Raw genomic sequence first — 24,913 nt, 5'->3', positions numbered from 1 at the left:
CATGTAGCCTTGCAGTGCAGCATATGGGCAAGATTCATTCAGTATCACAAACATACACAATTTATTATGCTTGTATGGTCACAACCAAAAGGTCTTTCTATTTTAATGACAAAGTTTGAATGAAAAAATCCATTTAAAGAGTCACTAACATTAAATGTGATTTTGTAATTTATTCTTGTTCTTGGCACCCCATGAATTAAAACCATTTGAAAAGTATAGACGTTAAATTCAGTAAAACAAATACATGTGCTAACAGCATTTCAGAGATCTTTAAAAGTAAGCAAACAGTTTATCTAAAATGTTTGTAGACATATGAAGACAGCACGTTATGGTCTGGTGCCATCTTGTGTCACATACCACTGATAAAGTTATCACTATAATGTTTCAATGAGATACTGTCAATATTGGTCTGAGTTCCACATTCCCATGGTTTATATTGGAAGAGGCATAGGAGACTATTTAGTGAATAAACAAGCCAACTTTCCAACCTTGTCTTTTTCATGAGTAAAATCAGCCGCCAAAGTTCCATAAATCTTTCAGCCTCAATGATGTCAAGAATATGTCATGTCCTACTGGCATTTTGCAGTAATTTTATCAGAACATTTACAAATTAAGCTGTCTAATTTATATTTACATGATTACAGCAGAAACACATTACATCATAAAATAGAACATCAAACAATCATTTATGGCAAACCTATTGTTTCCCTGGTTTTGTGTGTCCTGACACACAGAATATTTAAAAATATTTCCAAACATATATATACACACGCACCCACACTTCGCTCTGATATCTGGTATGGCGATCTCCCACTGACTTCAGTAGGGCCAGGATTTCATCCATAGGGTGCAAAGAGAGAGAAACCTCCCTCAAGCCACCCTTGGCGAAAGTCTCCAACAGAAGAGTCATCAAAATCAGCTACTACCCCTCCTTCCCCGAAGCAGGGGATGTGTTGGAGCAGGGCGGGGGGAGTGGTCCGAGAACAATGCGCTTTGGCAATAGCCAGCTGGTCGCTAGAAGACCCCCGTCAGCTGATGCCATTTATAGCACCCCCCAGGCTGTTCTATCCTGTGCCTAAGGGGCATGACCAGGGACTTGGGGAACTATAACTGACTTCTTGATAGCCCCATCTCACTGCTGCGACCAGCACTATTTGGACGCAGCGGAGAACTTGATCCACAATCTTCAAGCTGAGTTTTTTATGGTTGTGACCATTGATTATTTCTGTACTCTGGGCTAGAGGCTGATCCCAAGTGCTGAGCGCCTTCAGTGCTAACTAAAGAAAAAATGGAAATGGAGGATGTTCAGTACCTAGCCTGGTCAAGCCTTATAAACACAGGGAAGACAAACTTAGTGCTCTTCTGTGCACCGTACAGGTAGCAAGACAGCTCTCAGACAGGAATTGGACATTTTAAGCATGATGGGCCAAAGTGATCCCTGCTGTTGTTCCACTGGAGTGCCATCAGGAATTAGAATCATAGAATATTAGGGTTGGAAGGGACCTCAGGAGGTCATCTAGTCCAACCCCCCTGCTCAAAGCAGGACCAATCCCCAGATTTTTACCCCAGTTCCCCAAATGGCCCCTTCAAGGATTGAACTCACAACCCTGAGTTTAGCAGGCCAATGCTCAAACCACTGAGCTATCTCCCTCCCCTTGATTGTAGATGTGTAACCAAATAGAGTGCCTGCTCCAAGATATATTCAGTTCACTACATTAGATCGGTGATCTATAGATGATAAACTTTTGTTATAACTTGTATATCTTTAATACTCAAACCTACACGGTGCAGTACCCATAACTGTGCCAGTTTTAAAACCACCACCATCAATTAAAAGCTCCCCTCTGCTCTTGCTATGTCCAAGTTAAACTTGGAGACTGTCTGAAAAGGAAGAATGTTTTCCTTGTGGGACAAATAGTCCTTAATCAGAAACAGGACTTAATGCCAGTGGTAGGGTAATACAAAGCAGCTTCTGGCACCTTTTCTGACCACAATAATGTTTGTTCTCAGACACTCTAGATTCCATAATCATATTGTTCCTTTGTCACATATTTTGTTCAGTTCTTTTATTAAGTCAAGTATCCTACCTATAGTACTGGATGATATGAAAAAAAAAGTCCCTGGTTGACTCTATGGAAAGGAAATTAAGTTTCTTTTATTTAAGCTAAATCCTATAATTTATTTTTAAAATTTTATGTACAGGTTTCATTTTTCAGAAATGTACCTATATCTAAGTTTCCCATTGCTGTCGCATCTGTACTACTTTGTCCAGTTGCAGTGTGATATGGATGATATCAAGACATTAGCTGCAAACGTTATAATCTTTTTTTATTCAATGGTTCCCAGTGAATCATTCTATAATGAAAACATAATTTGTTTTATGCAGACTACATTTCCAGTAACAGTGTGTTGAGTATCAAGACCAACATGCAATGCATCTTGGTAAAGGGAGGCAATACAGTGCCATGGGTAGATCAAAAGATGGAGAATCTGGCTCTGCCACTGACTTCCTGTGACCATGGGGAAAGCACTAAACCTTTCTGCACATCGGTTTCCCTATCTGTGAAACAGGGGTATTGATATTTACTTTCTTTTTAAGGGTAGTTTGATATCTATGGATTAAATTGTTGAGTTATATAAGGAATACACATGTGGCTCTTACTAGGTGTGTCAGTGGTTCTGAAGCTGGGACACAGTTAATTCCCCAAAGAATAGGCCAACTTATGAGCTGTAGTCCATGAGAACATGGAGCTGTCTAACTGTAGGGCAATATATTGCTATCTCTGGACTTGATTAAATTCTGAGAGGTGGGCAGCCTGATTGATGTTTATGAATGGAGTCAGCACAGAAATAGTTCATTCTCTGCCCATTTGGAATGTCACTACACAACTCCAGAACTCCAAAGTTTATCACTGTGCACTGAAAACTGCCAGAAGAAAGAACGGGGGGATGGACACAAAACCAGGAAAGAAATGGGGTATCTTTATACCAAAAATATGTTTATAAATCAGTAAGAACCAACTGTTGAATGGGTTCAGCATCTTCAACTGCCAATGGGTCGAATCCCACACTTGTTGAAGTCAATGAGAGAGCTGCCAATGATTGCAGTAGGTGAAGGATCAAACCCATTGATTTCAATGGGAGAGGAGAGCACTCAGAAAAAAACCCTCAACATGCTAAAGAACCTCTTAGGATCTGATCCTTTCTGTATATGGGAGTAATGCTGGTACTCACACACCAGTCATGCATCTGCCCAGGCTAATAGGAGTTTTAATCCAGTATTTGTAAAATTACCTATAAAACCACTAAAACTACCTACAGTTTTGGGGCAATTATCACCATATTAAAGGGACATTAACAAGCATAATAAGATAGGTGTACGGAAAGAGGGCAAGTTTTGGAGTCTGTTTTTAAAGTCCATGTAATTTTCTGTTTTTTCCCCCACAGAAAACAAAACCAACCCCAAAACAAAAAACAAAGATAACCCCATTATGACACACTTTTTTTTTTAAACCATATCAGTTCCAGGAATGCAACATTTATTGAAGACCTTCAACAGCAAACCAGTTTATCTGGTTTTAATTTAACATGTAAGGGTTTGATCCTGCTCCTATTAAAATTAATGGGAGTTTTCCCACTGATTATAGTAGAAGTCTCTTAATTAGATAAGGATCTTTATTTGGTTTGTGCAGCTAAGATATTATTATAAATATTTAGTGAAATATGGATTTTAAATGTATGAAAAAATTCTTTGACAGTGTCCTTTCAAGCACTTTTAGACTGACCTCTTAACCTCCTCTTACTGGATTGACAGAGTAATTTGAAACAGAAACAAACAATGTAATCTATCAGAATAATTTGTGTTACCTCTGTGCATCAGATATTTATGTTTGAGCTTTCTCTTACTGACAACCCACGTAAAGAGTCACTGTTACTTTGCATTTTTATCTCAGAGATTCGTGTCTTTTCTACTCATTAAGAATGTGTCTAGAGATTACAAAGTCAATAGTACCCAAATACTGGACTGTGAGAAAAGTCTTCTAGAGTACATAAAATCAACTGCAGTGCGTGTCATACAATGGAAGTCTTAGATGGTCTTAGCTGTCCAAATTTATCATTATTACATAGAAACAGAATAAAAATTGTTGCAAATTTTTACTTATAAAATGTATTACACCTGTTTATAACAATTTAAAAAATGTTGGAAGATACACATTCATCTTTTGACTATACTAACTACTTCTTATATCACAGGCTTATTTATCTATTCCCTTTATACATAATTTCTGTAACCTACAGTATATTTACCACTTTTGAAACATAAAAAATTCTGCTAATACATCAGTCTCTTTTGGCTGAAAGCATATTATTGTTCAGAATAAATCATCAACATCTTACCTTTAGATTAAAATAGTACCTCTTCTGCTATCAAATATCAAAATATCAGTGTTTCAGAAAAATCAAGATACTGATCTAACTGAAGCGCTAGTTATGAAACCATGTACAATGCAGTGGAAGAGGTCACAATAATTTCACAATTATCTTGATGGATCATTCTCATTCCTCAATAAAGATGAGAAGTGAGGCTTGGTTTACACTGCAAAGTTTTGGCGATATAGGTATGTTGGTTAGGATTGTGAAAAAATCACACCCCCTTTGCCAACATAACTATGCTGGCACAACCCCTTGTGGATGCAACTAAACCAACAAAAGAGTGCTCTTGTTGGCATAGTTTATGCCATTCAGGGAGGTGGTTTAGCTATTCTGGGAGAACTCTTTTTGCCAACTTATGCGGCATCTCCACTAGGAGGCTTTGCTGGTACAGATATACCGGCAGAGGCTCTGTAGTACAGATAAGCCCTAATTTATTCTTTATGGGCCTGATTAAAACTCATTGAAGTCTATGTGGACTTCTACATTGATTTAAATCTTTGGATTAGGCCCTATGGACCTTGGTCATGCTGAGCAGTACTAAAAATGGAACTATTTGCATAAGTAAGTAGCACTCAGTGTGAGTAAGATTGCAGAATAGGGCCATCCTTTGTGTACAGACTCTTGGGGTTTTAGGATGTTCATTATGAAATATTGTCTTCATTTATTAAAATTATAATATTTCTAAAATATAATCTTTGTTAACCATTGAAACCTTTACACACACCCTCTTTTTCTGTGTTATATTTCCTGTATGCTCCCAGTGTGTTCAATTATAAAAGGACAGAGACTGACTTTAAAACAAAACAATCATGCCCAATCTACATGAAAGGGGCTTTGGATATGGGCAGTCCCAAATGTACAGCTAGATAAATATCACAAACATTTTTTTGCTAAGATTTGTGTGAATAACAACCTCTTTAATTTACTTTCTACAAACATTCTTCTCAGTGATTTATCTGAAAGAGTATTTGCAGAAAGCGAACACCTCAGAAAAATTCATGTGAATATAGGCTCACATAAGGTTCATGCTGGAAGAGTTAGCACAGTCATCTTGAAATCTCTATGATTTCTAATTCCACTAATCCAGACAGGAAACAGAACCACCACCATGTGAATTAGGTGTCCAGTTGTACAATTCAAATAGTCACAGTAATAGTAAACAAGCTATAGGTTCATCCAGTCTTACCTGAATGCAGTGCTCCTTCTGATCCTTACACTTAAGTCAAATGTATTAGAAGATCATTATTTTTTTGTAATTTGTTTGATTTTTGCAAAAAGAAAAAAGATTTATTCTAAACAAATAAGATAAATGGTACCAAGAGAGCCAAATCTTCTGAATTAAACAAGCCACAACTCCCTAGAAGATGAACAAAAGGCCACCACTAACTATGAATAATGTTGATTGACCATAATTTCTGTTCAGAATTGGCTTTAGAAAATATGTAGTTACAAAACAAAGTAAATTTCTCACTAGGAAAGTGTACTAGCTGAAAGAATGTGTGAACAGTGCAGAGTGTCCATGGTGCTGAAAAGCTAAAGTTATATATGGTTTGGCAAGAGGTGGAAAGGGATACAGAACAAGGGCTGGATTGTGCACCATTGAACTCAAGTGGGAGCTTTGGCATTGACTTCAGTGCAGGATCAGACCCCCAAACACATCTTCACAGCTAGAGTAGAGTGAGTTAGGGAACAAACATGAGTAAATATGTAATTTTATAAGAATTATTCTTTCTTCTTAAAGTTCCTTACTCACTGAGAATCAGTTGTTTTAGTGAACGATTCTCTTTCAGAAAAATATGCAGAACATTCTAAAGCAGGGGTCGGCAACCTTTCAGAAGTGGTGTGCAGAGTCTTCATTTATTCACTCTAATTTAAGGTTTCATGTGCCGGTAATACATTTGAATGTTTTTAGAAGGTCTCTCTCTATAAGTCTATAAACTATTGTTGTATGTAAAGTAAACAAGTTTTAAAAAATGTTTAAGAAGCTTCATTTAAAATTAAATTAAAATGCAGATCTTATCAGTTTAGTGCAGTGGTTCTTAACCTGGGGTGCCCGCACCCCCTGGGGCAGGGCCGGTGCAAGGATATTTTATGCCCTAGGCAAAACTTCCACCTTGCACCCCCCCACGCCCCCCGCACATCGGTTCATTGAGGGGCAAATCCCAATGAGCCTTTATAGACCCCAGGAACCAGCCTGCCCAGGGGCTGCTCCCCAGACCAGGTTCCTCCCTCCCCGCCCCCTGAACTCCCCTGGAGGGTGCAAAGCCCTCCACCATGAGCCCTCCCCACCCCACCTTGGTGGCCCCCACCCCAAGTCCACTCACTGGCTTTGCCGGGCTTGGGTTGCTGCAGCAGCTTGGCAGGGAGAAGCCGCCTTCCAGAGGCACCGGAGAGCCAGAGTGTCCCGCTTGCGGCAGCAGCGAGCCCCAGCCATGGAGGAGCCAGCGTGGTGCAGGGGGGCAGCAGCCCTGCAAAGGCAGCGGCGCTGCTAGCAGGGAGCAGTTGCGCCCCCCGCACCCCTCGTGCCCAGGCTGTGGCCCGGCGTCCCCGTCCCCCGGGGGCTCCTGCAGGATGCAGTGGATGTATGCGGGCACCAGCCCCCATGCACCCCCTGGCCCCCCCCCTCGCCTAGGGGTTACCATATTTCAACAATCAAAAAAGAGGGGAGAGCCCTGCCCTAGCCCCCATCCACTCCCTCCCACTTCCCACCCCGATGGCCCCAGTCAGAAGCCCCAAACCCCCACCCCCCGCTCCTTGTCCCCTGACTGCCTCCTCCTGGGACCCCTGCCCCAGACTGCCCCCCAGAACCCCACCCCCTAAGCCTCCCTGCTCCTTGTCCCCTGATGCCCCCTCCTGAGACCCCCACTAACCCCCTAGGGCCCTACCCCCTACCTATCCCCTGGTTGCCCCAACCCTTATCCACACCCTCGCCCCCAGACAGACCCCCAGGGACTCCCACACCCCATCCAACCACTCCCCACCCCCTGACAGGACCCCCGGAACTCCCGACCCATCCAACTCTCCCTCTGCTCCCTGACAGCTCCTCACGACTCCCTTACCATGCCCATGCCAGTCAGACACTGGCTCCATGTGGAGGCAAAACTCCACGAGGAGTGCTGGGGCAGCAGGAGGGGGGGGAGCTGCAGGAGGGGCAGCGGCGGCTCACGCTTCCGCGAGCCGCAGAACCCGAGTGCGGTGAGAGGCGAGCCGGGGGGGCACACCTGCCCATGTTGTGGCCTGATGCCCCCCAACCCGGGGGGCTCCTGAAGCAGATGCATGCAGGCGGAGGTCCCTATGCGCCCCCCAGCTCCCCCCTTGCCGCGCTCGGGCTCTGCGGCTCCCAGGAGTGCGAGCCACCGCTGCTGCCCCTCCCGCAGCATGTTCAGGGCCCCGCACTCCAGCGGCTCACACTCCCGGGAGCCGCAGAACCCGAGCGAGATGAGAGGGGAGCCGGGGGGCGCACCTGCTGCTGGTCTGGGGTCCCGGCCGCCAGCCTCGCTCAGCCTCCTGCCATCCTGGAGTTCCGTTCACTCAGCCAGCAGAGGGCTGAGCAGGGCCGGCGGCCAGGACCCCGGCTGGCAGCCATGTGCCAGGCAAAATCGGCTCGCGTGCCAAAGGTGGCATGTGTGCCATAGGTTGCTGACCCCTGTTCTAAAGCATAATTGTAAAGAAAGAGAAAGACATTTCATATTATACTGCATAACAAGTTTGTGTGCGCTATGGGAAAGTTTCCAATTATCTATGAGAAAAGGAGAGTTAAGGGCTTGTCCACACAGAGACTTCTTAGTGTGTGGCAAGGTGGAGTGTAAATGTACTGTGTACTGGCCTGGCCTGCACCAAGTTGCCATGTGGACTGTGCTGCCATGCAGTAAAAGTTCCATAGCACACTCCAAAACTTTAGTACACCATAGCAGGGGCCACACGTGACTTAGTGTGCTGTAGATTTGCACCCCAGTTTGTCACCCATTTAGTCTCTGTGTGGACAAGCCCTAAGCTTTGGATATAATTGGAGTTTCTAGATGATGCCTGGGTCTAACACCTTCTTTTATTTTGATGAAGCAATTCATTTTCATAACAGTAATATGAAATGTCAGACGGGATATTTCTAGTTGATGGCTGGTCTTTGGGACATTTAAGTCAATGTCTAATGCCTGATGCTTTGCAGCTGAAACATGATTTAATTGTTCTGAAATTCTCCATCTACTGTATTGCTTAATTTCTCATTTGCTATACATGGTGTTATATGGTGCCTTTCATCAGAGTGTATAGTATATACAAATGGATAACCTCACCCAAAATTTAAATACAGCTAGCTCTGGGGTGCAGTGTAACTTAACAGCTATAACAGTTGTGGCAAGGCACCCCTTCTGCCTCGCCGGGCTCAGCGCTCCCTTCTCTGGCAGGGACAGGGCCTGGGGTAAATCAGCCCCCACTCTGGAGCATGTCTGTCTTCCCTCTTCAGGGCTTGTTTTTCAGAGCCTTCCCGATAGGCCTTGGGGCAGGCCTGAGAAGTGCTCCTCTGCCAAACAAAGGGGAACAAGTCTATAAAGCACCAAAACAAAAAGGGAATATCTCTCCCTGGCCCCCTCACTGGGGCAGGTGTTGTCCTGTTGCTGGCCCCTGGGTTGTCAGTCCTTCCCCTACAAAGGCACTGGGTTTTGGGTGTCTCCCCTATTAGGCAGAGCACAGTCTCTTATACTGGAGAAGCCTATCTCCCACCCTCGTTCTCCTCTCTCTCACCAAGAGAGAGATTTTAGCAGGTTTCAGGCAGCCCTTAATTGGATTCAGGTGTCCCTAATTGACCTGAAGTAACCCCTTCCCTGCTTGTAGGAAAAAGGGCCCTTAGCATTCTAGGGCTAATGTACTTGTTTTCCCAGACCCTCCTGCAGCCATCCTGACTTTGTCACACAGTGCATAGCAACAGAACAAAATCGTGGACAGAAGTGAAAATACTGTATGTAATTGAAACAGAAAGGGGAAATTTAGGTAGGCAGAAGGCTACCTGTGCAGGAATTTGTCTAGAGCAGTGGTTCTCCACCAGGGGTACACAGAGGTCTTCCAAGGGGTACATCAACTCTTCTAGATATTGCCTTGTTAGGCTACATTAAAAGCACTAGCGAAGTCAGTACAAATTAAAATTTCATCCAGACAATGACTTGTTTATACTGCTCTATATACTATACACTGAAATGTAAGTACAATATTTATATTCCAATTGATTTATTTTACAATTATATGGTAAAAATGAAAAAGTAAGCAATTATTCAGCAATAGTGTGTTGTGACACTTGTATTTTTATGTCTGATTTTGTAAGCAAGTAGTTTTTAAGTGAGGTGGAACTTGAGGCTACACAAGACAAATCCCTACCCCACCAAAAAAATCAGGTACTGAGACTTGAACAGGAGCTCAATTGTCTCACGTTATCAAAAGTGGATGAATTTAGTCATAATACAAAACTACTCAATAAAGCATTAATTTTTTTAAATACAAGTAAAAAGAATGACTTACATATCTGAAAAAGTTCCAGACAATGATCTTTACCCTGGGCTTCTTGAAATGAATTCTTCTGCAACATCTGAAAGCTATAAGTGATCAGTTTTCTCCTTGTATATAGGTAAAATCATACACCAGTTAAGCTGTGAGTCTTCCACTGTGGATCGAAGCCATTTTTTAATATTAAGTAAAGCACTGAAACTATTCTTACTTACAACATTCGTAGCTGGTATCACCACAATCATTTTTATCCACTTCACCACTTCTGAAAACAACTCATGTTTGGCTTGGATAGTTGAACTGACATCAACAATCCTTCTGCAAGATGACAGCTTATTTGAAACAGATGAAGCTGAATAATCGAGTCAATCCTGGCTGACTTCAGAACCATATCCCTGAAGCATGTCTTGAGCTCACATTTCTGTCATATTTGACTAGGTTGGGAGAGCTTCAAGATTTGAATAATTTTGTAGCCTGTTTGAGTTTTGATTGAATACTAGACAACGTAAAATCAATTACTTCAAAGCAGATGTACTTATAAAATTCCTTTGCTGAATTTGGGTAGCTGGGTTCAACTGTCCCTATTTACATTTTCTTGGTAATTTTTCTCTTCCTTGGAAGCTCAGGCATTCTGGACTTTCTCCAACTTTAAACTTTTCTGGGGGATTTGCTCCCAAAATAAATTATCACTTTCTTCTGATCTGATGGACTGAAGTGAGTTAGTCAGTCATTTTCATGTAAGTCTGTCCTTCTGTTGCTGAAAAGTCCAACCCCTGCAGAGTTTTGGTCAGATTGTCTACCATGTTTAGGACTTTTTGTCATAGTTCAATACCAAAGAGGAAGTTAAACTTCTCTGTTTGAGCTACTGTGCCACCAGTTCAAACACTTATTTCAGGATCTTTTGTTGTATCCTTCACTACCTCCCAAGCTGCACAAGGTAAGATAGTTCTCAGAAATTGTAACCAATGCTTCTGCTCGGAGAGTCCATCTTGTTGGACAGAGGACACGGATACCTGGTGATGTACTTAACACTACATATTTAATGTCCTGAAATATAACAACTTATTTGGGTAATTTTAAAATTAATTTAGCAATTTTGTAAACAGTTACAAGAGTATCTCTTAGGATAATATTATTTTCAATAGCATCCTGTCATGCCAAATTCAAAGCATACCCATTCGAATCAGTATACGTAATTTGTGGTTCCTTCTGTTGCCATCTGATTGTTACACCTGATACTAAGAGAGAAGGGATCAAAAGTCCTCATGCAGAGAGGGTGTCTGTATGACATGAAAAACACTTTATTCACATAAAACGCATGAAAAACTACTAAAAATGTTATAAAATGACCATATTTACACAGAAAGATATGAATGAAATAAAATAAAATCACCCTAAGCGAACATTAAACATGAATCACTAAAGCATCATCATCACTAAGTTCACTCATAATATTGTTAACACACCAAATCAACCAAAAATTATCCAGGTTAAAAGTAATTTATAAAAGGTGTAATCGATCTGCAGCTGGGCCACAATCTAGCACATCACAGTCTTCTACCCTGGCCACTCAGTTCTAGAGAGATTTCAGAATGGCTAGTTTTTGCCTGGCCCAGAAAAAAATTAGCCAGGAATGAAACCTTCTGAATGTGAGCACTGTATCTTGCTCCCAGAACACAGGAGAAAACTAGTCCCAGACTGTTGAAAAGCCACTGAAAAAACAAAACAAAAACAAAAACAAAAAGAGGAACCAAATGGGGCAATGAAGGAAAAAAATGAAACACCATGTCTGAGGTGACCCTGGTCAATGGAGGGGTTACTATTCATGTACAACTGTCTCTGGGTTCCCTGGTAAGAATATGGGACCCCAGGATAGTGGGGAGGGGCTGGGACACCAAGGGACCACCAGGAGACGAAGCCTGCATCTGCATGGTCAGACTATTCCTTCTGCCCATGTGGTCTGCCATTATCCAAGGAGCAGCACTCCCCAGAGAAACTCTCTGTTATGACCCCATCACTTATGCCTGGACAGAAGATAGCCCTGGAAGTTGAGGAGCTTCTCCTTACAGAGCAAGCAGTCACACATTATAGGGGTGAAGAACAGACCAAGAAGATAGATTTATGCTGGACTATTTCTAAAAGGGCTAGGAATGTGGAGGCCCTTGAGCTGCTGGCCGTGGCTGAGGATGGAGCTGTGTGCCCTAAGAAGAATTGCTTTGCTGTGGGTGGTGGATCCATGACTGGAGCTCCCAGTGAGGTGCTGCCTTCCCCTGGCATGGTGAGCCCTCAAGCCCCCAATCCTGCATGTTACAGTGATGACACCAGGTCCCAGCCTGGGGCGGTGCTGCCTATCATTCTTGGGAAAATAGATATGCCAGCTTCTTCCACTGAATCTCTCTCCTTTTGTAACATTCTCATTATTCACATAGCAGTTCAATATTATTCTAAGCTGGCAGAGTCTGAGGGAGGTGGAGAGGATGATGATGATCTCTCTCTGACTCCTCACTGATTTCTGATGTCCCAGGCCATCAGCTAGATAGGAAGGGTGGGTACGGTGTGCAGAAGATTAGTGACTTCTTGTATAGCACTAACGGGAAGCGGGGAGTTGAGGTCAAGGCCTGTTTTCCTGACTGACAGCACTTTTTTCACTCAGCTACTTTTGTCTTAAGAGATACCTTGGGTGATCATAGGAAACACTGCCAACTCAAAAAGTTGCTGAGTATTTTGAGGAAGCATGCAGAGCTTGTTCAAAATATACGAGCCTCCCATTGGCTCATTTTTTTTCTCAAGTACTTCTGCTTTTCATTGTTTCTCTCTGCTCCTTGGCTCTCTCCTTCTAGTCTCTGGGATGCTGCTCAACTTTGGCTCTGCAAATATTAATGGATGCTGGGATGGTCATGAAAGGGCACAACTCTGAATTTCTCAGACAAAAATGGGCTGAGGTCCTTTTGCAAGAGACGCACTCAGATCCTGATAATCAGGAGAACTGGTTGAAGGAATGGGAAAGGGAAGCTTTCTTGAGCCATGGCTCCAATGTCACTGCTGGGGTAGCTGTTCACTTTTACCAGGGTGCGGGGACACAGATCCTCTCTGTGAAGGAGATTGTGCAGGGCCAGCTCCTCAAGGTGGAGACACATGTTGGCACCGTTGTTTTTAATCTTTTTATTGTGTATGTGCCCACACTGGGGCAAGACAATGTCTCCTTTTTACAAACACTTGCACATGCCATGTTTGATTGTGACCTGTCTTGGAAGGGGATTTCATTTGCACTGTTCTATGTTTGTTTTAGACAGGAACCATGAGGAGCTACACCCTCAGTCATCCAGGGAACTGTATAGTCTCCTATAGACCTTTGGGCTAATAGAAATGTTTGGTAATTCTCCCAACCCACTGTTAGGCAGTACTTCTGACTGAAAGCTACTCCCAGCTACATCTCAGGGGCTAGATTGCTTTTATACCATGAAGGCCAGTGTGAATATGTTTGTTCAGTCCTCCATGTTTCCCACTCACTTGTCTTATCATCATTATGTCTCTGTCAGTGTGTGTCTTCTTCTTCCTGTCTGTTCTTCCCACTGGCACTTTAATACCAAATTGTTACAGGACTTGAATTTCACCCAGATATTCACTGTGCCTTGGGAGGGCTGGCTGCAGAAGAAGCCCCTTTATAAGTCTTTGAAAAAGTGGTGGTATGTCATGAAAGTCCAGATCGAACTGTTTTGCCAGCAGTATACCCAGGCTACCACATGGTCCTTGCATCAGGCCACGTATGCCCTGGAATGAGATATCTTGGAACTTCATGGCAACCTTAATATGGGGAACCCAGTGTGGATTCACCAAACTCTGAGAAGTACTGACTCCCGAGATGCTTGCTGGAAGAGAAGGTGAAGGGTGCCTGGTTCAGGCCCTTTGTATCCAGCTGCATAGTCTTGATCCTCCCGCATGGTTTTTTTTTGGGGGGAGGAGGGAGGGGGGGTTGGAGAAGAAGACTGCAGACTGTCAGCAGGTCTCTTGTCTCCAGCTGCCAAATGGTTATTTGATGACTGAGCCGGCTGAGATCCGGAAAGCAGCTCTTTCCTTTTACAGTACTGTGTATTTGTCTGAATCCTGTGATATGCTGGCGATGGCAGAGCTGCACCAGGACTTACCCTGTCTAACTGGTGAGGTGCAGCGGTGTCTGGATGCCATGCTGTCATGTCTCTGTTGCAGTCCAGCAGCTCTCTACGGGCAACACCCCCTATATTGATGGGCTGCCGTCTGAATTCTACAAACATTTCTGACATCTTATTGGTCCTGACTTATTTATAATGATGCTGGAGTGTATCAAGGAGAAAGAGCCACCCCTCCGCTGCTGTTGGGCAGTGATTACCCTGCTGCACAAAAAGGGAGACTGCTGTGATTTTCAGAATTGTAAACATATTTTCTTTCTCTGCTTCAATTATAAAATTTTATCCAGGGCCTTAGCTAACCAGCTGAAGGACTGTTTGGGTACTTCGATTCATCCTGATCAAACATATTCTGTTCCTAGCTTGCCCTCTCTATCCTCCATCGTGTTGGAGGATGGGCTTTGACCTTCACATTTTCTTGTTGGCACCTGGCTGATTACACAGTTTAGATTTGCCTCCAATCTATAATGACCATTTTAATGCGTGGTGACTTCTCTGCAGTGCCCAGCCTGACCAGGCGTTTTTAGCCTATGGTCTTAGAAGAGCCACTGTTTTTCAACCCATTTTTATTTTCTGAAGCTCTTTCTGCCAGGAGTCTGTTTTCTGCCTTTACTCAGGCTGGATTGACCAAGCTGCCTCACCTGATTGTTCCCTGTTTGTCACGCTTTTGCTGCTCAGACCAGAAACCGGTCTGTGTGGATTTTTGGATAAGGTTCTTGCTGAATTCCAGGCAGCACTCCTTAAACGGGCTACTCAGCATTTGCAGAAAGATTTTGCAGGAACTGTCCTTCAAGTGGGAAACCCTCTGTTCCCCTCACTGGTTGCCTTCTCTTCCGTGGATGAGATTCTAGTGCACCCAGGTAGATAGTTGTCCTGGAAGGGTCTGGTAAATGTTTGTTTTGTAGCCATGATCAAGAAGTGGTATGTATGTATGTCAAGGGATGGCATTTTGCCACCCATTCTGTTCTCCCTGATACAACCCGGGGGATGGCTCTGTCCCTGGGTGACTTTATGTTCTCAACTTGGAGGATGCTGTAGAAACCTCCTCATTCTAAGTGCTCTGGTGACTTGCATTGGAGGGTCCTGCTCAGCATCATAGCAACCAATCATTTTGTGACCCTATCAGCCCTGGTGTGTCTGTGCAGTGCTCTTTCAGTTCAGCCTCAGACTTACCAAACACAATCTCACTCTCAGAAACTCCCACAGCCCCAAGAGAGAGAATCCGTAGTCTTTGTGGAGGAGGGAAACAGCTAGCCTGGCTGCAGAAAGAGTGGGAGAAGCACAGGCAGGTGAGCCTTACACAGGCCCAGAGAATTCCCCTTCACAAGAACAGGAGACCCTGCTTCTTGAGCCACTTCCCAGACAGAGAAGAAAGGAGCCAGGGCCTGCTGCAGGACATACCTACAACCTGGCCTCAGCTACCAAGAGCCAGCTGACAAAGAGACCATCAGCAGCTGAGACATCAGACAACTGTACCCCCATCTGGGCTGATTAGAACAAACTGAGTTATCAGAAGACTGTTGCTGCTACAGTAATTAGATAGTGTAACACAATATTCAACAGCTATTTTTTTTTAACTTTTGCTCCCTCAAATAAAAATAGTTGTCTATGCCCCTGCTTTAAAGTCTATTTACAGTCTAATGCAGGGGTCGGCACCCTTTCAGAAGTGTTGTGCAGAGTCTTCATTTATTCACGCTAATTTAAGGTTTTGCGTGCCAGTAATACATTTTAACGTTTTTAGAAGGTCTCTTTCTATAAGCCTATATATATATAATATATAACTAAACTATTGTTGTATGTAAAGTAAATAAGGTTTTAAAAATGTTTAAGAAGCTTCCTTTAAAATTAAATTAAAATGCAGAGCCCCACGGACCAGTGGCCAGGACCCAGGCAGTGTGGGTGCCACTGAAAATCAGCTCGCTTGCCGCCTTCGGCACGCATGCCATAGGTTGCCTACCCCTGGTCTAATGTGTTTTATTTAAGTTCATAATTATTTCTTTGCATCTTCTGCTCCGGGATAAGAATTGATTCCTTTTGGGATAACCACCTTTGATCTTAAAACTTCAGGATGGTGAATCCACTTTTCCCAAGAGGAATAAAAACAGAGACCTGGATCAGAATGGATTCAAGGAGTCAGCTCCTGATAGGAGACCTCTAAATGTAAGAGATCCAAGTAATCTTGAATGTGGCAATCTTTATTTTCTTTGAGTTTGGCACTTTTACCCTCTCTTTTTGTGAAAAGACTTATAGATAGTGACACTGAAAATTGTGCCCATGTAGATCAGAAGTCATGAAGAGAGAAGTTAGCTATGTGATTGTTTAGTTCCTATTCCATAGGCTCAATGAACAGCAGAGTGTGTGAGTGGAAGAGTCAGGGCTCTGGTTGGCCAGCCATCAGAGTACACTAGAATAGTTGTCTCTTTGTCAATGGCTGCCAATATTACTATCATTTTGGTAAATAACATGGGAGCTATGGTCAAACAGCAAAGTAGATTAAAGGTCCTAATGACAGGATTAGAAACCAATGACAACAATGGGCAAATACATGTGGGTATTTTGCAGATCCTCTGAAGCAATGAAGTTCCCAGAGCTAACTGCCAACATTACTGATATGGAGGACTCCATTTTGAAATGTTACTTCTATATTCCTGACTTGACAAGCTTCACTTCCAAATCTTGATGTAGGTTTTGCTTGAACTTGTGCAAATAAGAGAAAGAACTGGAGGAGAGTTATGGAAGTGGGATAAAACAGCAGAACAATGCCACATGTAAAAGTTTTAACAGATTTTGCTGCTTGCCAGTCTAACCAAAGACAGAGAATACTTAAATGGCACTCAAGCATCCAGAATGATGTATATATCAAAAGGCAGGAATGGTAGCTAGTTTCAGTGTTAGTACTATTAATGGAAAGTATGCATACTAAAGCCTTGATCCAGCAAAACACTTAAAGCATGTGCTTAACTTTAAGCATGGGGATAATTCATTGAAGTCAAGGGAACACTCAGATGCTTAAAGTTAAGCATGTGCTTAAGTGCTTTGTTGGATCAGAGCCCATGAGATCTGATTGAACAGTTGACAAACTGCATACCAGACAAAATGATGCATAATGCTCCTAACTTTTATAAGAGAAGTAGTTAATTGTATTTTGCTTCTTGTCAAACTGCTGCATTGCATTTAAAATATCTTATTTCCTGTTTCATAACAAACAGCAATAATTTAACTGAAGTTCTTATAAAGCTCTACTTAGTTTTTATGTCTACATTTTCAGGGCAGTGTGTATGGAATTGAAGATACAGGATTTCTATCAGTCTGTTTTCCCACAAAATAAAGTTACAAAGTATATTATTTTTCCTAAAAAATTTCATACTTACCATCTTCATACAAACAGCACATTTCTGTTCCAGTTGGAATTTTTACAATATTAAGATCTGTTTCTTCCATCGCTGCAGTAGACTGGGAACGTATCTGGGGCTAGTATGGAACATTTTTTCATTAAGACTGATTAAAAGCTATTAGTTGATTAAATAACAAGAAACTTGTTAAGTTACATTTAAGGTTATTGTGTAAAATTCAAGCAAAGACATAAAACCATCTGTAAAACCATTAAATACTATAAAAAGTGGAAATCAGAAGTTCCATAAACAATTCTGACACCAGCCATGTATCATTGTTTCTTTGTATTCCCTTGTTTGTCTAGATCAACCTGCTGTGTCTTGTTTTATACTTAGATTGTAAGCTGTTTGGAGTAGGGACCATATTTTTGTTCTGTGTATGTACAGCACCTAGCACACTGGGGTCTCAGTCCATGACTACAGTTTCTAGGCTCTATAATAACTACAACATGTTGCAAACAAATACTGAAATATTCTCAACGAGCAGCATTTAAATAACCATAACTATGTCCTAGTTTTTGCCTTACCATTTTTTGGCCTGATTCAATTTCCATGGAAATAATATTAATACTTCTTTTGATTTTTTTTAGAAGGGGAATGGTCTCTTACAGATCTTTTTAACATTTGTGACAGAGTCAGGCCAGATGGCTACAGGAGAGTGCTGGAAAGCAGGTATATTAGCCCCAGGATAAGCAGGGAGGAACCCTGCTCAGGCAAGGTATGGAGAGCAAGCTCAGGGGCATGGGAAAATTCTGAGGTTGAGAGGAATACCCCGGCCCACTGCTAAGTGGAAGCACAGAACCCACCGAGGCAGAGAAGGAGCTCTGTCACAACTGGTGTCAGAGGTGGGATTGTGTGACAGTGCAGCAGACTAAGCCAAAAAAAATAGAAAAGGGGGATTTTCTTGTCCTCACCACAATGGACGACATGGTGAGGGTACTAGTACGGTCCACAGTGACCCAACAGGAGGCCACGTGAGCCCAGATGACAGTCCAGCAGGAATTGATGGGGTTGCAGCACTAGACCAACCAATTGCTGATGAATCAGGCTGCTCAGGACTGAGCGCTCCTGCGAGAGGTGATGGACCATCTGAAATCCCTGACCACCCTAGCCTGTGGGCCCAATGAGACGTGAGTCCTAAAGGCCACTGGTTACCTACCAAAGATGACTGTGGAAGACAATGTGGACTCCTTACCTTTGAAAGGACTACGTTGCGTAAGGCCTGGGCCCCAGGACCAGTGGGCCGACATCCTTGCCCCCTTTTTGTGTGGGGAGGCCCAGAAGGCTTACCATGATATGCCTGCAGAAGTCGCGTCCGACTACCCCCTATTGAAGGCGGAGATCCTGGCGCATTCGGGGATAATGGCAGCGGTGCGGGCCCAGAGGTATCACAAGTGGGGGTACCAACAGAGCAAGCCTCCAAGGTCCCAACTATTTGAACTCACTCACCTTGCACAGAAGTGGCTGCGACCCAAGGCCCATAGTTCCAAGGAGGTTCTGGAGATTCTGGTCATAGACCGGTACACGAGGGGACTGCCACCAGACCTCTGCGCATGGGTGGGCCAGAATGACCCCTTCTCCTATGACGAGGTGGTTGCACTGGTGGAGAGACGGATGATGGCCAGGGAACTTTTATGACCACCCAGGGAAGATTTTTTCTGAATCAAATGATCGGCCCCGATCCCAGGAATTCGGACGACCGAGCACCCAGGAAGGTCTAGGTGGGAGAAAGGGGAGCCGAGGACTAGCCAGGGGCCATGAAGGGATGGAGTGACCTGGGCAAAGAGGACTGTGGGGCCAGTCCCCCTAGCCCAAAGGACAGGGGGGTGACTAGGGCCATGTACAGATGTTATGCATGAGGAGTTGTGGCACATAGCAACCCAGTGTCCCAAAGCTGAGGAGCCCATGCAGTGTAACCTGGGGAACGGGGCAGACCCGTGCATCCTAATCCATTTAGTGGGGGTTGTGCTAACCCCATATAAATATACAAGGCCAGTGAGACTGAATGGGGTAGAGATCATGGCGCTTGTGGACTCCGGGAGCACTATCCCCCTCATCACCGGGAAGCTAGTGAAATACCTTCAGCTGATGCAGGTCAAACGTACAGGGGTAACATGCGTCCATGGGGCGGTTAGTTATTACCCCACCATCCCAGTAAAGATTGAGATCCAGGGGAACATTACCAGGGTAACAGCAGGGGTGGTCCCTAAACTCCCATACTCCATACTCATAGGGAGAGATTTCCCAGGGTTTGGAAGCTTGCTCCCACCAGAGGGGTTGGAGGAAGGAGAAGATCCCGAAGTTAATGAGTCATCCACAGCAGAATACCACCCCCTGATTTTCTCTGAGATAGCTCAGGATCTGTTCCCTGTTCCCAGGAGGGTCAGGAAGACCAAGCGGGAAAGGAGGGCAGCTAAGGCCTTGGGAACCCGGATCCTGACCCAGGGCCAGCTTAGTCCTGGGAAAGAGAATTTTGGACGGGACCAGGCGGAAGACCTGAGATATGATAACATCAGGAAGGAGGTGGCTGAGATAGATGGGGTATCCATAGACGAAAACGCCCGGGGACCAGGACCCTACTTCATGATCAAGATGGATCTCATGTACTGGGTCATACAGATGTAGGGGCAGGAAGTACAGCAGCTCCTGGTGCCATGAAAGCATCTGAGGGCGGTGTTAGTCCTTGCCCACAGTCACCTTTTTGCAGGGCACCTAGGGGCAGAGAAGACCCTGGCACAAATCCTATGAAGGTTCTTCTGGCCAGGAATACATGAAGAAGTTCGGCGGTATTGCGCCTCCTACCCCGAGTGTCAGCAACACAGTCCCCATCACCTTCAGGCTGCATGGGGTTCCAGCCACCTTCCAGCGTCTCATGGACAAGCTGTTGCGCCCCCATGCCAGTTATGCTGCCGCATACTTGGACTACGCGATTATCCATAGCCCAGACTGAGAGACCCACCTGGAATAGGTAGAAGTGGTGCTGAATACCCTACGGCGCACCGGCCTCACAGCCAATCCCGCCAAGTGTGCCATAGGACTAGTGGAGGCTAAATACCTAGGGTACATTGTAGGGAGAGGCCTGGTAAAGCCCCCTCTAAATAAGCTGGAAGCGATCCAAAAATTGGCCCCAGCCAAACCAGAAAAAATAAGTCAGAGCATTCCTAGGCATAGTGGAGTACCACCGGCGATTTATCCCCCAGTTCACCACCAGGGCAAGTCCCCTGACGGACCTGGTAAAGGCCCGGGGACCTAACATGATGTGATGGACTGATGCGGCAGAGGGGGCATTCACAGACCTGTGGACAGCCCTCTGCAGCAACTCTGTGCTCACAGCCCTGGACTTTACTAAATAATTCATTTTACAGATGGATGCATACGAAGTGGAGTTGAGGGCTGTCCTGTCACAGATGGTCGGAGAAGATGAACACCCAATTCTTTACCTTAGCAGAAAACTCCTTTGGAGGGAACAGAAATATGCAGCAGTAGAGAGGGAGTGTTTCACCATTAAGTGGGCCATGGAAACTCTACGATATTACCGGCTAGGTTGGCGATTTGTCCTTGTGACCGACAATGCCCCCCTCCAGTGGATGCAACGGAATAAAGAGAAGAATGCCAGGGTGATCAGATGGTTCTTATCCCTCCAACCGTTCCACTTCCGCATAAAACACAGAGTCGGAAGCCGCCATGGTGATGCGGATGGCCTGTCCTGGGTACACTGTCTAGTGACCCAAGTTGCCCAACCCCATGGTTTTGAGCAGCGGGGAGGGATATGTGACAGCGTCAGGCCAGATGGCTACAGGAGAGTGCTGGAAGGCAGGTATATTAGCCCCGGGATAAGCAGGCCGCTTTTCCCTTGGTAACTGAACAGAGGTTGCTCTAGGTTAATTAGGACACCTGGGGCCAATCACGGACCTGCCAGAACCTGTTAAAAGCCTCCCCTCCAGCCAGATAGGGGCATGCGATAGGAGTTGTGGGAGGGAAGTGCGCTACTGGAGAGCTGGGCAGTGCAGATGCTGACAAGGAGGGAAAACCTCACAGGTACAGAGGCAAAGGGCAGGGGAAATCCTACCCAAGAGGGTGAACAACCCTTCTGGGCCCTGGAGGTCTGAGGGAAGAGACCTCACTGGAGGGGAGAGACTGAACTGAGTGTCTGGTTTGCTGCCACCATGCCCGGAGGGGCTACTAGAGACTAAGAGGCTCTCCTCCCCGTCCCTCGTCAGGGAGGCCGGGAGGAACCCTGCTCAGGCAAGGTGTGGACGGCAAGTCCAGGGGTGTGGGAAAATTCTAAGGTAGAGAGGAATACCCTGGCCCACCGCTAAGTGGAGGTGCAGAACCCACTGAGGCAGAGAAGGAGCTCTGTCACACATATAAATAAAAAATTGAGTATTTTGTGTATATTCTTCTACAGTAACAAGTGTGGTGGTTTACTATCAGATGAACAGGGTTTTTTTTTAAGGTAATAGGGAAAATTTTATTCTCTGGTTTAAGGATTATATTTAGTCTATTCCATACCTTACTGTCTAATTAGGGGCATAGTGAACTATTTTTCTCAGTAAGAAAAGACTGCTATTTGACATACCTATATTCTAAGTCATTGAATACCTAGTAAGTCATTTAATACCTATTTGCTATTTGAGATACTGTACCTATACACTGTTATTTAAATTTTCATATACAGTTCTGAGAGAGAGCTACATGATAAAGGGAAAAGGTTCATTAAGAGTTTGTTGCTGTTGCTCATGTCTTGTTAAAAGGGTAGAGCTAAGGTTGTTTAGATGCCTGCCATTGAGAATCATTCTTTTTAATTTTTTTGTCTGTATTAACTGAACGTTAAGATGGAGCACTAGAACTGGTTTTGTAACCTTTATATGTCTTTTCTTGAATTACACATAGCAATCTTAACATTAAATTATTTGTTATTAAATTTTCTAATTTTTAAAAAGGACATACATTTCATTGTTAAATGTTACTGAGTGCAATGTTGGTTTTAGATATTCTATAGATGGTCTATCATAAACCATTATTCAATATAGACCATTTGTCTAAGTTCTGAAAAAGTAAAAGTTAATGTAAATTACAATATTCACAACTACATGTTGAAATGTACACATGTATAGTGAATTTTCAGATATCTGCAATAAACCATTGTCAGATATAAGTGGTCAAAAGAATCACTAGAACAATTTTTTCACTGTGAAAAATCACAGATTTTTTTTGACTCCTTGCAATATAAAAATTTAGCTTTTCAAAATTGTCAGAAAATTCTACTATATACTTGTATTATTCACAGAAAAATTTTAAACAGTTACATTTAATGAAAAAAGAAGTTACATACCAATGGTGAAAAAGGGAAATATAAACCACCCCTTCGTTCATTTATTTGGCTTGCACCAGTTTCAATATAGAGAGGAACAGCAAGCTGTAAAACACCAAAAACATACTAAGCATATTTCAAGAAAACATAACTTCAGACCATGTATGCTCACAAACAACTAAGCTTCAAAATAAAATACTGAAATAGAATGCACTGTTTTGTTCATCTGACTAAATGGGGAGGTTGCATACAATAATGACACCAAAAGACAGTTAAAATATAGCTAAAGTAAAAAACAGCTCTTTTACATGTAGAATTGAATACGTTCACAGCTGGACTTTATATGTGACCTTATGCAATAAACAATATGTATCAGTGCAAAAACCCAATGTATGTGCAACTATTATAATTTAATTTTTAATTGCATCAATGTCAAGAAGTTGAACATTTGGTTTTCACTAGGGCTGTCAATTAATTGCAGTTAACTCACACGATTAAGTAAAAAAATTAATTGTGAATAAAAAAATTAATCGTGATTAATCACACCGTTAAACATGGGATTTTTGTAGCCGGCATTGCAAGGTATTTACGTGCCAGATATGCTAAACATTCGTATGCCCCTTCATTCTTCAGCCACCATTCCAGAGGACATGCTTCCATGCTGATGATGCTCATTAAAAAAATAATGCATTAATTAAATTTGTGACTGAACTCCTTTGGGGGGGGGGAATTGTATGCCTCCTGTTCTGTTTTATCCACATTCTGCCATATATTTCATGTTATAGCAGTCTCGGATGATGACCCAGAACATGTCGTTAATTTTCAGAACACTTCTACTGCAGATTTGACAAAATGCAAAGAAGGTACCAATGTGAGATTTCTAAAGATAGATACAACACTTGACCCAAGGTTTAAGACTCTGAAGTGCCTTCCAAAATCTGAGAGGGCCGAGTTCTGGACCATGCTTTCAGATATCTTATAAGAGCAACGCTCCGATGTGGAAACTACAGAACCCGAACCACCAAAAAAGAAAATCAACCTTCTGCTGGTGGCATCTGACTCTGATGATGAAAATGGACATGCATTGGTCCGCACTGTTTTGGATCGTTATTGAGCAGAACTCATCATCATCATTGACGCATGTCCTCTGGAATGGTGGTTGAAGCATGAAGGGACATATGAATCTTTAACACATCTGGCACATAAATATCTTGTGATGCCGGTGCCATGTGAACGCTTGTTCTCACTTTCAGGTGACATAAACAAGAAGCAGGAGGCATTATCTCCTGCAAATGTAAACAGACTTGTTTGTCTGAGTAATTGGCTGAACATGAAGTAGGACTGAGTGGACTTGTAGACTCTAAAGTTTTACAGTGTTTAATTTTTGAATGCAGTTTTTTTGTACATAATTCTACATTTGTACTTTCAACTTTCATGATAAAGAGATTGCACTACAGTACTTGTAACGGGGGAATTGAAAAATACTATTTCTTTTGTTTTTTTACAGTGCAAATATTTGTAGTAAACAATAAATCATTTTGTATTCTGTGTTGTAACTGAAATCAATATATTTGAAAATGTAGAAAAAAATCCAAAAATATTTAAATAAATGGTATTTTATTGTTTAACAGTGCGATTATTCGTGATTAATTTTTTTAATTGCTTGACAGCTCTAGTTTTCATAGCAACTTTAAGTCATCTACTCTGCATGTTTGCATTAAGGTTCTGATTCAGCAAAGCACTTAATCTTGTAATTCCATCCCCACTCTGGAAAGCATTTTATAACTATTATGGAAAGTGGCTAGGGGTGGAGAGGAGACAGCCAAGCTAATTGGTGGCAACTTCTGGTGGCCAGTGCAGGTACTTGCTCTACAGGTGGTTTGGTTCCCTGATAAAACAGAATTGGAAGTGGACTTAGGAAAAGGCATCTCCTGAAGAAGCTGGGGAATGGGGTCAGGGCATCTAATGTCTGATACAACAAGGAGACAACCCCCTTTACCCAGCACCTTAGCCCTCACATGAGTTAAGGCCAGTGGGGTCCCAGCAATGGTGTGGGAGCGGGTGTGGGGCTTATGGCAGTCTTCAAACAGGTGGAAATCATTAAGGAAAGAATGATG

At 43.3% G+C, this 24,913-nt stretch overlaps 1 protein-coding gene across 2 annotated transcripts in view; it reads right to left on the bottom strand.

The window, feature by feature from the left end:
- The window catches only part of C2H10orf67 (chromosome 2 C10orf67 homolog), a 120,944-nt gene that overhangs the window by 4,591 nt on the left and 91,440 nt on the right, over positions 1–24,913 (bottom strand). For both annotated transcript variants that reach the window (XM_039521675.1, XM_039521674.1), the window contains 2 exons: positions 22,818–22,901; positions 17,462–17,561 (listed from right to left, as the gene is read on the bottom strand). In XM_039521675.1, coding sequence (XP_039377609.1) covers positions 17,462–17,561; positions 22,818–22,901 — 184 coding nt within the window. The remainder of the gene's footprint in view (positions 1–17,461; positions 17,562–22,817; positions 22,902–24,913) is intronic.

The sequence above is a fragment of the Mauremys reevesii genome, linkage group 2 (genome assembly GCF_016161935.1).
Source record: "Mauremys reevesii isolate NIE-2019 linkage group 2, ASM1616193v1, whole genome shotgun sequence".
Classification (NCBI taxonomy): domain Eukaryota; kingdom Metazoa; phylum Chordata; order Testudines; family Geoemydidae; genus Mauremys; species Mauremys reevesii.
Note: the sequence above shows the minus strand (reverse complement) of the source record. Positions and strands in the feature narration are given on the sequence as shown.